We start from the raw sequence: 14,397 nt of genomic DNA, 5'->3' as shown, positions 1-14,397 counted from the left end.
GTGTAGGTCTCAAAGTTGAGTTTAGGCCTCAAAGTTGGGTGTAGGCATCAAGTGGGTGTAGGCCTCAAACTTGAGTTTAGGCCTCAAGTTGGTTGTAGGCCCTAAACTTGAGTTTAGGCCTCAAGTTGAGTGTAGGCCTCAAGGTGAGTTTTAGGCCTCAAGTTGGGTGTATGGCCTCAAGTTGGGTGTAGGCCTCAAGGTGAGTGTAGGCCTTGAGTTGGGTGTAGGCCTCAAGGTGAGTGTAGGCCCTCAAGGTGGGTGTAGGCCTCAAAGTTGGGTGTAGGCCTCAAACTTGAGTTTAGGCCTCAAAGTTGGGTGTAGGCCTCAACTTGAGTGTAGGCCCCAAACTTGAGTTTAGGCCTCAACTTGAGTGTAAGGCCTCAACTTGAGTGTAGGCCTCAAGGTGAGTGTAGGCCTCAAGGTGAGTGTAGGCCTCAAAGTTGGGTGTAGGCCTCAAGACTCGAGTTTAGGCCTCAAGTTGAGTGTAGGCCTCAAGTTGGTTGGAAGAGGCCCCAAAGTTGGGTGTTTTGGAGCCTGGAGGATTCCTCCTCCTTCCTGGTGGTCCCAGTGGGCGTGGCCGATCCCGAGGCCCCGCCCCCCCCACTCCCGCAAGCTCCTCCCCCCTCATTGGAGGACTCACTAATTCTTGTACTTGACGAAGAACTCCTCGGAGTCGACGAGCTGCCCCGAAGGAAGCTGAGGGGGGGAGGGGAAAGAAGGGCTCAGGGGATTGGGCTGAGGGGAAGAGAGGCCTCCAGGCTCCTCCCCCCAGGCCGCTAAGCCCCGCCCCCAGCCCTGAGGGAGGCCCCACCTCTTTTTTCACCACCCTCATGGAGAGGACTTTGTCGACGATGGCGGCGTCTTCCTCGCTGGGGTTCTCCTGGGGAGAGGCCGGGAGGGATGATGGGAAAGGGGAGGGGGCTTGAGGGGGGATTCTGGGGATTCTGGGGGATTTGGGGGGGAATTTGGGGGAATTTGGGGGAATTTGGGGGAATTTGGGGGAATTTGACGAAATTTGGAGAAATTTTGAGGGGATTTGGGTGGGAATTTTGGGGGGACTTGAGGGAAATTTGGGGGAATTTGGGGGAATTTTGGGAAATTTGGAGAAATCTGGGGGGATTTGGGGGAATTTGAGGAAAATTTGAGGAAATTTTGGGGAAATTTGGAGAAATTTGGGGGGATTTGAGGGGAATTTGAGGGGAATTTGAGGGGAATTTGAGGGGAATTTGGGGGAAACTTGAAGAAATTTGAAGAAATTTTGGGAAAAATGGAGAAATTTGGGGGGAATTTGAGAGAAACTTGAGGAAATTTGAAGAAATTTTGGGAAATTTGGGGAAATTTGGGGGATTTGGGGGGATTTGGGGGGATTTGGGGGGAATTTGGGGGGAATTTGGGGAAATTTGGGGAAATTTGGGGGAATTTGGGGAAATTTGGGGAAATTTGGGGGAATTTGGGGGAATTTGGGGGAATTTGGGGAAATTTGGGGGAAATTTGGGGGAAATTTGGGGGAAAATTTGGGGGGAACTTGAAGAAATTTGAAGAAATTTTGGGAAAAATGGAGAAATTTGGGGGGAATTTGAAGGAAATTTGAAGAAATTTTGGGAAATTTTGGGAAATTTCGGGGAATTTGGAGGAATTTGGAGGAATTTGGGGGGGATTTGGGGGGAATTTGGGGGGAATTTGAGGAAATTTTGGCAAATTTGGGGGGATTTGGGGGAATTTGGGGGAAATTGGGGGAAATTGGGGGAAATTGGGGGAAATTGGGGGAAATTTGAGGGAAATTTGAGGAAATTTGAGGAAATTTGAGAGAAATTTGGGGGATTTGGGGAAATTTGGGGGAATTTGGGGGAATTTGGGGGAATTTGGGGGAAATTTGAAGATATTTTGGGAAATTTAGAGAAATTTGGGGGGATCTGAGGAAAATTTGAAGAAATTTTGGGAAATTTGGGGGGATTTGGGGAAATTTGGAGAAAATTTGGGGAATTTAAGGGAATTTGAGGGAAATTTGGGGGAAATTTGAGAGAAACTTGAAAAAATTTTGGGAAATTTGGGGGGACTTTGGGGGAACTTGGGGGAATTTGGGGGAATTTGGGGGAATTTGAGGGAAATTTGAGGGAAATTTGGGGAAATTCGAAGAAATTTGGGGAAATTTGAGGGAATTCGGGGGAAATTTGAGGGAAATTTTGGGAAATTGGGGAAATTTGAAGAAATTTGGGGAAATTTGAGGGAATTCGGGGAAATTTGAGGGAAATTTGAAGAAATTTGGGAAATTTGGGGGGATTTGGGGAAATTTGGGGAAATTTGAGGAATTTGGTGGAAATTTGGGGAAATTTGAGGGAATTCGGGGGAAATTTGAGGGAAATTTGAGGGAAATTTGAAGAAATTCGAAGAAATTTGGGGAAATTTGAGGGAATTCGGGGGAAATTTGAGGGAAACTTTGGGAAATTGGGGAAATTTGAGGAAATTTGAGGGAAATTTGGGGAAATTTGAGGGAAATTTGGAGGAAACTTGGGGCGATTGGTGGAAATTTGGTGAAATTTGGGAATTTTGGCCAAATTTTGGCCAAATTTGGGACTTTTGGCGGGAATTTGAAACTTTTGGCGGGAATCTGGGACTTTCGGCGGGAATTTGGGAATTCTGAGGGGAAACCTTGGGAATCTGGGGGCAGAGGGGGGGGTCCTCACCACAAAGAACTGCATGGAGGGCAGGGTCTCCCCCTCGGGCTCCGGGGCCGGGGGGTGGGGGAGGGGCGCGGGGGCGGGGGGGGCGGGGCCGGTGACGTCGACGTCGTCGTCGTCTTCGTCGTCGGTGATTTTGATGTCCAGGTCCTCCGTGTATTTCTTCCTCTTGACCTGGCGGTTGGAGCGGCGCTTCTGGGAAAAAAAGTGGGAAAAAAATATGGAAAAGTTGGGAAAAAAAAAAAAACATGGGAAAAAAATATGGGAAAAGGTCCAGGAATTCCCAAAGGGGCACAAAAGTTTCATGGGATTTCAAGCCCTGGAGCTCCAGGGTCTCCAACCCAATGGATCTCCAACCCCATGGATCTTCATCCCATGGATCTCCAGGATCTCCACCCCTATGGAACTCAACTTCCATGGAATTCCACCCCATGGATCTCCATCCCAAGGATCTCCAGGATCTCCACTCCATGGATCTCCAACCCTATGGAATTCCAACCCCAAGGATCTCCAATCCATGGAATTCCACCTCATGGATCTCCAGTCCATGGATCTCCAAGATCTCAACTTCCATGGATCTCCAACCCTATGGAATTCCAACCCATGGATCTCCAAGACCTCAACTTCCATGGAATTCCAACCCCATGGATCTCCAACCCATGGAGCTCAACTTCCATGGATCTCCAATCCATGGATCTCCACCCCATGGATCCCCAAGATCTCCAACCCAATGGATCTCAACTTCCATGGAATTCCAACCCCATGGATCTTCATCCCATGGATCTCCAACCCCAGGGATCTCCATCCCATGGATCTCCAGGATCTCAACTTCCATGGATCTCCAACCCCAAGGATCTCAACTTCCATGGAATTCCAACCCCATGGATCTCCAACCCATGGATCTCCATCCCATGGACCTTCATCCCATGGACCTCCAGGATCTCCACCCCATGGATCTCCACCCCATGGACCTCCAGGATCTCCACTCCTGGATCTCCAAGATCTCAACTTCCATGGATCTCCACCCCATGGATCTCCAGGATCTCCACTCCATGGATCTCCAACCCCATGGAACTCCACCTCATGGATCTCCAGGATCTCCAACCCCCTGGATCTCCACTTCCATGGAATTCCCCCTTTGGCCCCGCCCCCCCTTGGCCCCGCCCCCTTGGGGCCTTCCCCGGGACGGCGGCCATCTTGTACCTGGACGCTGTTCTCCTCTTCCTGGCGGGGGGAAGGGGCGGGAAGGACCTCGGCGTCGGAAGTGTCGGAGGAGGCGTTGCGCTTCCGCTTCTTCCCGACCACCGGCGTGATGGTGCTGGGGGGAGAGGAGGAACGGGGCTCCTGATTGGTCGGGGAGGGGGAGGTGCTGATTGGTCGGGGAGGGGAGGTGCTGATTGGTTGGGGAGGGGAGGTGCTGGTTGGGAGGGGAGGGGAGGTGCTGATTGGTTGGGGAGGGGAGGTCCTGGTTGGGAGGGGAGGTGCTGATTGGTTGGGGAGGGGAGGTGCTGGTTGGGAGGGGAGGGGAGGTCTTGATTGGTTGGGGAGGGGAGGTGCTGATTGGTTGGGGAGGGGGAGGGAGGGAGGAGGAAAGAGGGAAAAGAAGGGGGGAGGGAAAGGGATGGAGAAGACCCAAGGGATGGAGAAGACCCAAGGATGGAGAAGAAGACCAAGAGTTGGAGAAGATCAAGGGATGGAGAAGACCAAGGGATGAAGACCAAGGATGGAGGAGACCAAAGGGATGGAGAAGACCAAAGGATGGAGAAGACCAAGGATGGAGAAGACCCAAGGGATGGAGATGAAGACCAAGAGTTGGAGAAGATCAAGGGATGAAGAGCAAGGGTTGGAGATGAAGATCATGGAGTGGAGAAGATCAAGAGATGGAGAAGACCAAGGGATGAAGACCAAGGATGGAGAAGACCAAGGATGGAGGAGACCAAGAGATGAAGACCAAGGATTGGAGAAGATCAAGGATGGAGAAGACAAAAAAATGGAGAAGACCAAGGGATGAAGACCAAGAGTTGAAGACCAAGGATGGAGAAGACCAAGGATGGAAGACCAAAGGATGGAAAAGACCAAGAGATGAAGACCAAGGACTGGAGAAGATCAAGGATGGAGAAGACCCAAGGGATGGAGATGAAGACCAAGAGATGAAGACCAAGGATTGGAGAAGACCAAGGATGGAGAAGACCAAAGGATGGAGGAGACCAAGAGATGAAGACCAAGGATTGGAGAAGACCAAGGATGGAGAAGACAAAAAAATGGAGAAGACCAAGGATGAAGACCAAGAGTTGAAGACCAAGGATGGAGAAGACCAAGGATGGAGAAGACCAAAGGATGGAGAAGACCAAGAGATGAAGACCAAGGACTGGAGAAGATCAAGGATGGAGAAGACCCAAGGGATGGAGATGAAGACCAAGAGATGAAGACCAAGGGATGAAGACCAAGGATGGAGAAGACCAAGGATGGAGAAGACCAAGGATGGAGAAGACCAAGGATGGAGAAGACCAAGGATGGAGAAGACCAAGAGATGGAGACCAAGAGATGGAGAAGACCAAAGGGTTGGAGAAGACCAAAGGGATGGAGATGAAGACCACGAGATGGAAATGAGGACTAAGCGTTGAAGACCAAGCATGGAGAAGACCCAAGGATGAAGACCAAGGATGGAGGAGACCAAAGGGATGGAGATGAAGACCAAGAGATGGAGACCAAAGATGAAGAAGACCAAGAGATGAAGACCAAGGATGGAGAAGACCAAGGATGGAGAAGACCAAGAGATGAAGACCAAGGATGGAGAAGACCAAAGATGGAGAAGACCAAGGATGGAGAAGACCAAAGGATGAAGACCAAGGATTGGAGAAGACCAAGAGATGAAGACCAAGGATGGAGAAGACCAAGAATGGAGAAGACCAAAGATGGAGAAGACCAAAGATGGAGAAGACCAAGGATGGAGAAGACCAAAGGATGAAGACCAAGGATTGGAGAAGACCAAGAGATGAAGACCAAGGATGGAGAAGACCAAGAATGGAGAAGACCAAAGATGGAGAAGACCAAAGATGGGGAAGACCAAGGATGGAGAAGACCAAAGGATGAAGACCAAGGATTGAAGAAGACCAAAGATGGAGAAGACCAAGGATGAAGACCAAGGACTGGAGAAGACCAAGAGATGGAGAAAACCAAAGATGGAGAAGACCAAGAGATGAAGGCCAAGGATGGAGAAGACCAAAGGATAAAGACCAAGGATTGGAGAAGACCAAAGATGGAGAAGACCAAGGATGAAGACCAAGGATGGAGAAGACCAAAGATGGAGAAGAAGACCGAGAACAGGAGAAGAAACCCAAGACCCGAAGCCCCGAAGCCCCTGGAGCCGCCCGGAGCCCCACGTTGGGCTCCACCCCCCACAGCTCACCTGGGTTTGCTCCTCCCTTTGCTCTTCCCGCCGCCATTTTGCCCTTTGCCCTTCCGGCTCCTTTCCTCTTTGGCTCCGCCCCTTTCCGCCGGCCCCTTCCGCCGCCGTTCCTGTCTCCTTCCTCTTCCGGCCGGACGCTGGGAAGTTCATCCTCGTTGAGGACTCTGGGAATGTTTGCTCCCCGCGAGCCCGGGCCCGGGCGATGGCTTCGGCCACGATCCGATTGGCTTTTTCCTGTTTTTTTTGGTGATCCAACTTCCGGCTTTCCTCGGAAGGACCCCGGGCGGAAGCGGAAGAGGAAGGGGGGGGCGGGGCTTGAGCTGAGAGCGGCCACTTCCGTGCTGCTGAGGACTTTGACCACCGAGAGGCCCGGGGAGGCTCCTGGAGATGAAGGGAGTCTGGGAAAAAGGAGATGGCGATGAGGAAGGGTTGGGTTCTACCAAGGTTGGAAGAAGATCCAAGACCATGGTTGGGTTCTACCAAGCTTGGAAGATGATCCAAGACCATGGTTGGGTTCTACCAAGCTTGGTTGACCAATCAAGACCATGGTTGGGTGACCCAAGACCATAGTTGGGTTCTACCAAGCTCAGTTGACCAATCAAGGTAATGGTTGGGTTCTTCCAAGCTTCGTTGACCAACCAAGACCATAGTTGGGTTCTACCAACCTTGGTTGACCAACCATAACCATGGTTGGGTTCTTCCAAGCTTCGTTGACCAACCATGACCACGGTTGGGTTCTACCAACCTTGGTTGACCAACCAAGACCATGGTTGGGTTCTTCCAAACTTCATTGACCAACCATGACCACGGTTGGGTTCTACCAAGGTTGGTTGGCCAACCATGACCATGGTTGGGTGGCCCAAGACCATGGTTGGGTTCTTCCAAGCTCAGTTGGCCAACCAAGACCATGGTTGGGTGAAACGAGGTCATGGTTGAGTTCTACCAAGCTTGGTTGACCAACCATGACCATGGTTGGGTTCTTCTAAACTTCATTGACCAACCAAGCCCACGATTGGGTGACCCAAGACCATGGTTGGGTTCTACCAAGGTTGGAAGATGATCCAAGACCGTGGTTGGGTTCTACCAAGGTTGGTTGGCCAATCAAGACCATGGTTGGGTTCTACCAAGCTTGGAAGATGATTCAAGACCATGGTTGGGTTCTACCAAGGTTAGTTGACCAACCAAGACCATGGTTGGGTTCTACCAAGGTTGGTCGACCAACCAAGACCATGGTTGGGTGAAACGAGGTCATAGTTGGGTTCTTCCAAGCTTGGTTGACCAACCAAGGACCACGGTTGGGTTCTTCCAACCTTTGTTGACCAACCATGACCACGGTTGGGTTCTTCCAAGCTCAGTTGACCAACGAAGACCATGGTTGGGTTCTACCGAGCTTGGAAGATGATCCAAGACCGTGGTTGGGTTCTACCAACCTTGGTTGACCAACCAAGACCATGGTTGGGTTCTTCTAAACTTCATTGACCAACCAAGACCATGATTGGGTTCTACCAACCTTGGTTGACCAACCACGCCCACCATTGGCTGAAACGAGGTCATGGTTGGGTTCTACCAAGCTTGGTTGACCAACCATGACCACGGTTGGGTGACCCAAGACCATGGTTGGGTTCTTCCAAACTTCATTGACCAACCATGACCATGGTTGGGTTCTACCAAGGTTGGAAGATGATCCAAGACCGTGGTTGGGTTCTACCAAGCCTCGGTTGACCAACCATGACCATGGTTGGCTTCTTCCAAGTCTGGTTGACCAACCAAGACCACGATTGGGTGATCCAAGACCATAGTTGGGTTCTACCAAGCTCGGTTGACCAACCAAGACCATGGGTTGGGTTCTACCAAGCTTGGTTGACCAACCAAGACCATGGTTGGGTTCTTCCAACCTTGGTTGACCAACCACGCCCATGATTGGCTGAAGTGACACCATGGTTGGGTTCTACCAAGCTTGGTTGACCAAGCAAGACCATGGTTGGGTTCTACCAAGCTTCGTTGACCAACCATGACCACGGTTGGGTTCTTCCAAGCTTCGTTGACCAAGACCATGGTTGGGTTCTACCAACCTTGGTTGGTCAACCATGACCATGGTTGGGTTCTACCAAGCTTCGTTGACCAATCAAGACCATGGTTGGTTTCTACCAACCTTGGTTGACCAACCACGCCCATGATTGGCTGAAACGAGGTCATGGTTGGGTTCTACCAAGCTCAGTTGACCAACGATGACCATGGTTGGGTCCTTCCAACCTTTGTTGACCAACCAAGACCATGGTTGGGTTCTACCAAGGTCACTTGACCAACCAAGACCATGGTTGGGTTCTTCCACACTTGGTTGACCAACCATGACCACGGTGGGGTTCTACCAAGCTTCATTGACCAACCATGACCATGGTTGGGTTCTTCCAAGCTTCATTGACCAACCATGACCATGATTGGGTTCTACCAACCTTGGTTGGCCAACCATGACCATGGTTGGGTTCTTCCAAGCTTCGTTGACCAACCATGACCATGGTTGGGTTCTACCAACCTTGGTTGACCAACGATGACCATGGTTGGGTTCTTCCAAGCCCGGTTGACCAACCAAGACCATGGTTGGCTTCTCCCAACCTTGGTTGACCAATCAAGACCATGGTTGGGTTCTACCAACCTTGGTTGACCAACGATGACCATGGTTGGGTTCTACCAACCTTGGTTGACCAACGATGACCATGGTTGGGTTCTACCAACCTTGGCTGACCAATCAAGACCATGGTTGAGTTCTACCAACCTTGGTTGACCAACCAAGACCATGGTTGGGTTCTTCTAAACTTCATTGACCAACCAAGACCATGATTGGGTTCTACCAACCTTGGTTGACCAACCACGCCCACCATTGGCTGAAACGAGGTCATGGTTGGGTTCTACCAAGCTTCGTTGACCAATCAAGACCACGGTTGGGTGACCCAAGCCCATGGTTGGGTTCTACCAACCTTGGCCGACCAACCACGCCCCCCATTGGCCGCCCCTCCCCTTCCCAGCAGCCCCTGGGGCCTCACCTGAGGTTGCAAGACGACCTTCAAGGGCACCGTCAACCTCTGCCCGCTTCCCGCCACCACCTGCGGCACCGAGGCCACCGGCACCGGGGCCCCTTGGCCGGCTCCGCCCCCCTTGGAGGACTTGGACCTTCTGGGGACCTCCAGGAGGCGCCGGGGCTTGTTGGACCTGGAGTTGGATGGTGACCACCTTGGCCGGGCTCCCAGAAGCCCCTTTGGTTTGGCCCAGAGCGGCCAATTGGTTGCCTTGAAGGACGATCTTGCCGGGCAAACCGCCCAATAGGAGGTGGCGTTGGCCCGGGGGGGCGTGGCCACCGCCGGGAGGTTGCTGGAGGACCAAGGTGATGCGTTTCGAGTCGCCCTGCAGGGAAGATGGCGGCGGGGAGGGGTCAAAGGGACCTCCCAGACCCCGCCCCAAGGCCCCGTCCGCCATTTTGTGGCCACCAAGCCCCACCCCACAGCCCCCTCCGCCATCTTGGGACCTCCCACAACCCCCTGCAGACGTTTCCAAGATGGCCGCCCCCCCACCTCGACCTCCAAGACCCCCCCAAAAAAACCACCAGACCCCACCCCAAGCCCCCTCCGCCATTTTGTGGCCACCAAACCCCACCCCTCGGCTCCCTCCGCCATCTTGGGACCTCCCATGATCCCCTGGAGACATCCCCAAGATGGCCGCCGCCCACCCCCGATCTCCAAGACCCCCCAGACCCCACCACAAGGCCCCTTCCACCATTTTGTGACCCCAAGACCCCACCCCAAGGGCCCTTCCGCCATTTTGTGGCCACCAAACCCCACCCCACGACCCCTTCCGCCATTTTGTGACCTCCAGACCCCACCCCAAGGGCCCTTCCGCCATTTTGTGACCCCCCCAAGACCCCGCCCCACAGCCCCTTCCGCCATTTTGTGACCCCCAAACCCCACCCCAAAGCCCCTTCCGCCATTTTGTGACCTCCAGACCCCACCCCCCAGCCCCTTCCGCCATTTTGGGACCCCCCAAACCCCACCCCACGACCCCTTCCACCATTTTGTGACCCCAAGACCCCCCCCCACAACCCCTTCCGCCATTTTGTGACCCCAAGACCCCACCCCAAAGCCCCCTCCACCATTTTGTGACCCCCCAAGACCCCGCCCCAAAGCCCCTTCCGCCATCTTGGGACCCCAAGACCCCACCCCAAAGCCCCCTCCACCATTTTGTGACCCCCCAAGACCCCGCCCCAAAGCCCCTTCCGCCATTTTGTGACCCCAAGACCCCACCCCACGACCCCTTCCGCCATCTTGGGACCCCCTAAACTCCACCCCACGGCCCTTTCCGCCATCTTGGGACCCCCCAGACCCCACCCCAAAGCCCCCTCCGCCATCTTGGGACCCCCCAGACCCCACCCCAAAGCCCCCTCCGCCATCTTGAGACCCCCCAAACCCCACCCCTCAGCCCCTTCCGCCATTTTGTGACCCCAAGACCCCACCCCAAGGCCCCCTCCGCCATTTTGTGGCCTCCAGACCCCACCCCAAGGCCCCTTCCGCCATCTTGGGACCCCCAGACCCCACCCCAAAGCCCCCTCCACCATCTTGGGACCCCCCAAACTCCACCCCACGACCCCTTCCGCCATTTTGTGACCCCCCAAACCCCACCCCACGACCCCTTCCGCCATTTTGTGACCTCCAGACCCCACCCCAAGGGCCCTTCCGCCATTTTGTGACCCCCAGACCCCACCCCAAGGCCCCTTCCGCCATTTTGTGACCCCAAACCCCACCCTAAAGCTCCCTCCGCCATCTTGGGACCCCCCAGACCCCACCCCACAGCCCCCTCCGCCATCTTGGGACCCCCCCCAGACCCCACCCCACAGCCCCCTCCGCCATCTTGGGACCCCCCACGCCCCCCCGGGGTTGTCGCCAAGGTCACCTGGGCGGGGCCAGAGGTCAAGGTCACGGCGGGCTTCATGGCGGTGTTGGCCGCGGTGACGTTGGCGGCGGTCGGGTTGGTCCCCGTAGGCCCCGCCCCCCCGGGCGTGGCCTTGAGGGGCTGGAGAACCAATTGCTTGACGGGGCGGCCCGGTTGGACCAATCGGTGGAGGGCGGGGCCAGGCGGCGGGCGATGACGTCACGGCGGCGTTGACCAATGGGCGGAGCTGAGGGGCCAAGACCTTGGCCAAGGCGACTTTGCCGCCATTTTGGGCGGGGCCCGAGGTGGGCGGGGGCCAGGAATTGGGCGGGGGGGGGTGGGGGAGGCCCCGCCGCCCCCTTGGGGAGGCGGGGCTTTGAGGATGACGATTTTGGGCGGGGCCGGGGAGGTCACGGAGGCCACGCCCATGAAAGGGTCGAGGGAGGCGGGGGGAGGGTCCTGAGGGGGCGGGGCTAAGTCGTCCGGAGGGGGAGGGGGCGGGTCCAAGGCTCCTGATAGGCCGAGGGCTTCGGCGACGGGGTCACGTGACGGGGCGGGGGCGGGGTGGGAGGGGGCTGGGGTCATCGGGTAAAGGGTCAAGGGTGAAGAGGTTGGGGTCGTCGAAGAGGTCCATGATGGGGTCGGCCATCTTGGGGCAAGATGGCGGCGTTTCCCGCCAAAAGTTTTGGAGGGAAAAGGCCGGAGGGCGGGGTCAAAGGTCAAGGTTTGGGGGGGGGAGGGGGGGTTTCCCGCCAAAAATTTAGGGGGAGGAGTCAAAGTTTGGGGGGGTTTCCCGCCAAAAATTTAGAGGGAGGGGCCTGGAGGGCGGGGTCAAGGTCAAGGGGGAGGGTCAAAGGTCAAGGTTTTCCCGCCAAAACTTGCTCGGGGGGGGGGTCCCACCCCCCCAAAACTGGGGGGGAGGGGGAGGTTTGAGGGGGGGGGAGGGGTCTTGGGACCCCCCTAATTTTGGGGAGTGGGCGGGGCTTGGGGGGGTCACGTGACTAAGGAAAGGGGCGGGGTCTGTGGGCCTGGAAGGAGGGGGAGGGGCTAAAAGGGGGGGAGGGGCTAAAAGGGGGGGGAGGGGCTAAAAGGGGGGGAGGGGCTAAAAGGGGGGGAGGGTCCGGAGGGAGGAGCTGGGAGGGAAAAAAAAATAAAAAAAAATTAAAAAAGGCCCCAAATTGGGGGGGATTTGGCCCCAAAAATGAAGGCTCCGCCCACCCACCCCCCCCCTGCCTGGGTGGAATGGGGGAACTGGGAGGCACTGGGAGGCACTGGGAGGGGGTTAGAGTTAAGTGGGAGGGACTGGAAGGGAACTGGGAGGGGACTGGGAGGGGATTGGGGGAACTGGGAGGGACTGGGAGGCGATTGGGAGGGGGATTGGGAGGGGATTGGGAGGGGATTGGGAGGGGATTGGGAGGGGATTGGGAGGAACTGGGAGGGGATTGGGAGGGACTGGGAGGGACTGGGAGGGGATTGGGGAGGATTGGGGGGGATTGGGGGGGACTGGGGGGGACTGGGGGGGACTGGGGGGGACTGGGGGGGACTGGGGGGGGGATTGGGAGGGGGATTGGGGTGGAGTGGGAGGGACTGGGAGGGACTGGGAGAGATTGGGAGGGACTGGGAGGGACTGGGAGGGACTGGGAGGGACTGGGAGGGACTGGGAGGGGATTGGGGTGGACTGGGAGGCACTGGGAGGGATTGGGAGGAACTGGGAGGGAACTGGGAGGGACTGGGAGGGACTGGGAGGGACTGGGAGGGACTGGGAGAACCAGGAAAGGTGGAACTGGCCAAACTGGGCCTCCCAGTATCTTACTGGGTGAACTGGGACCTCACTGGGCCTCCCAGTACCACACTGGGGAGGTCCTTGGGCCTCCCAGTACCCCCCAGTACCACACTGGGGGGGTCATTGGGCCTCCCAGTCCCACACTGTAGGGATCATTGGGCCTCCCAGTACCCCCCCAGTACCACACTGGGGGGGGTCACTGGGCCTCCCAGTACCACACTCAACAAACTGGGATCTCACGGGGCCTCCCAGTTCCACACTGGGGAAGTCCTTGGGCCTCCCAGTACCTGCCCCAGTACCACACTGGGGGAGTCTTTGAGCCTCCCAGTACCCCCAGTACCACACTGGGGGGGTCACTGGGCCTCCCAGTACCCCCAGTACCACACTGGGGGGGGTCACTGGGCCTCCCAGTACCCCCAGTACCACACTGGGGGGGTCATTGGACCTCCCAGTACCACACTCAACAAACTGGAACCTCACAGGGCCTCCCAGTATCGTACTGGGGGAGTCTTTGGGCCTCCCATTACACCCAGTACCACACTGGAGGGGTCACTGGGCCTCCCAGTACCATACTGGGGGAGTCTTTGGGCCTCCCAGTATCCCCAGTACCACACTGGGGGGGTCACTGGGCCTCCCAGTACCACACTCAACAAACTGGAACCTCACTGGGCCTCCCAGTATCGTACTGGGGGAGTCCTTGGGCCTCCCAGTACCCCCAGTACCACACTGGGGGAGTCACTGGGCCTCCCAGTACCCCCAGTACCACACTGGGGAGGTCCTTGGGCCTCCCAGTACCCCCAGTACCACAATGGGGGGGTCACTGGGCCTCCCAGTACCACACTGGGGGAGTCTTTGGGCCTCCCAGTACAGCCAGTACCACACTGGGGGAATTACTGGGGCCTCCCAGTACCTCCAGTACCACACTGGGGAGGTCATTGGACCTCCCAGTACCACACTCAACAAACTGGGATCTCACGGGGCCTCCCAGTTCCACACTGGGGAAGTCCTTGGGCCTCCCAGTACACCCAGTACCACCACTGTGGGGGGTCACTGGGCCTCCCAGTACCACACTGGGGGAATCCTTGGGCCTCCCAGTACCCCCCAGTACCACACTGGGGGGGTCACTGGGCCTCCCAGTACCCCCCAGTACCACACTGGGGGGGTCACTGGGCCTCCCAGTACCCCCAGTACCACACTGGGGGGGGTCATTGGACCTCCCAGTACCACACTCAGCAAACTGGGACCTCACAGGGCCTCCCAGTACCACACTGGAGGAGTCTTTGGGCCTCCCAGTACCTCCCACCTACCACACTGGGGGGGTCACTGGGTCTCCCAGTACCACACTCAGCAAACTGGGATCTCACGGGGCCTCCCAGTTCCACACTGGGGAAGTCCTTGGGCCTCCCAGTACCCCCCAGTACCACACTGGGGGGGGTAACTGGGCCTCCCAGTACCACACTGGGGGAATCCTTGGGCCTCCCAGTACCTTCCAGTACCACACTGGGGGGGTCACTGGGCCTCCCAGTACCACACTGGGGGCGTCATTGGACCTCCCAGTACCACACCCAGCAAACTGGGACCTCACTGGGCCTCCCAGTCCCATACTGGGA

General features: G+C 56.4%; 1 protein-coding gene across 1 annotated transcript in view; it reads right to left on the bottom strand.

Moving 5' to 3' along the window:
* CHD8 (chromodomain helicase DNA binding protein 8) overlaps window positions 1-11,721 on the bottom strand; it is a gene marked incomplete at its 3' end in the record, with an annotated part of 81,136 nt that extends 69,415 nt beyond the window's left edge. Inside the window, 12 exon segments of the mRNA XM_071732734.1 lie at window positions 641-696; window positions 812-880; window positions 2,685-2,873; window positions 3,882-3,996; window positions 6,088-6,211; window positions 6,214-6,264; window positions 6,267-6,354; window positions 6,398-6,485; window positions 9,124-9,239; window positions 9,241-9,486; window positions 11,026-11,220; window positions 11,549-11,721. Coding sequence (XP_071588835.1) covers window positions 641-696; window positions 812-880; window positions 2,685-2,873; window positions 3,882-3,996; window positions 6,088-6,211; window positions 6,214-6,264; window positions 6,267-6,354; window positions 6,398-6,485; window positions 9,124-9,239; window positions 9,241-9,486; window positions 11,026-11,220; window positions 11,549-11,653 — 1,442 coding nt within the window.
* Between the last annotated feature and the right edge of the window lie 2,676 nt (window positions 11,722-14,397).

The sequence above is a fragment of the Heliangelus exortis genome, unplaced genomic scaffold, assembly GCF_036169615.1.
Source record: "Heliangelus exortis unplaced genomic scaffold, bHelExo1.hap1 Scaffold_71, whole genome shotgun sequence".
In the NCBI taxonomy this organism is placed as follows: Eukaryota; Metazoa; Chordata; class Aves; order Apodiformes; family Trochilidae; genus Heliangelus; species Heliangelus exortis.
This window is presented reverse-complemented; position numbering and strand designations above follow the sequence as displayed.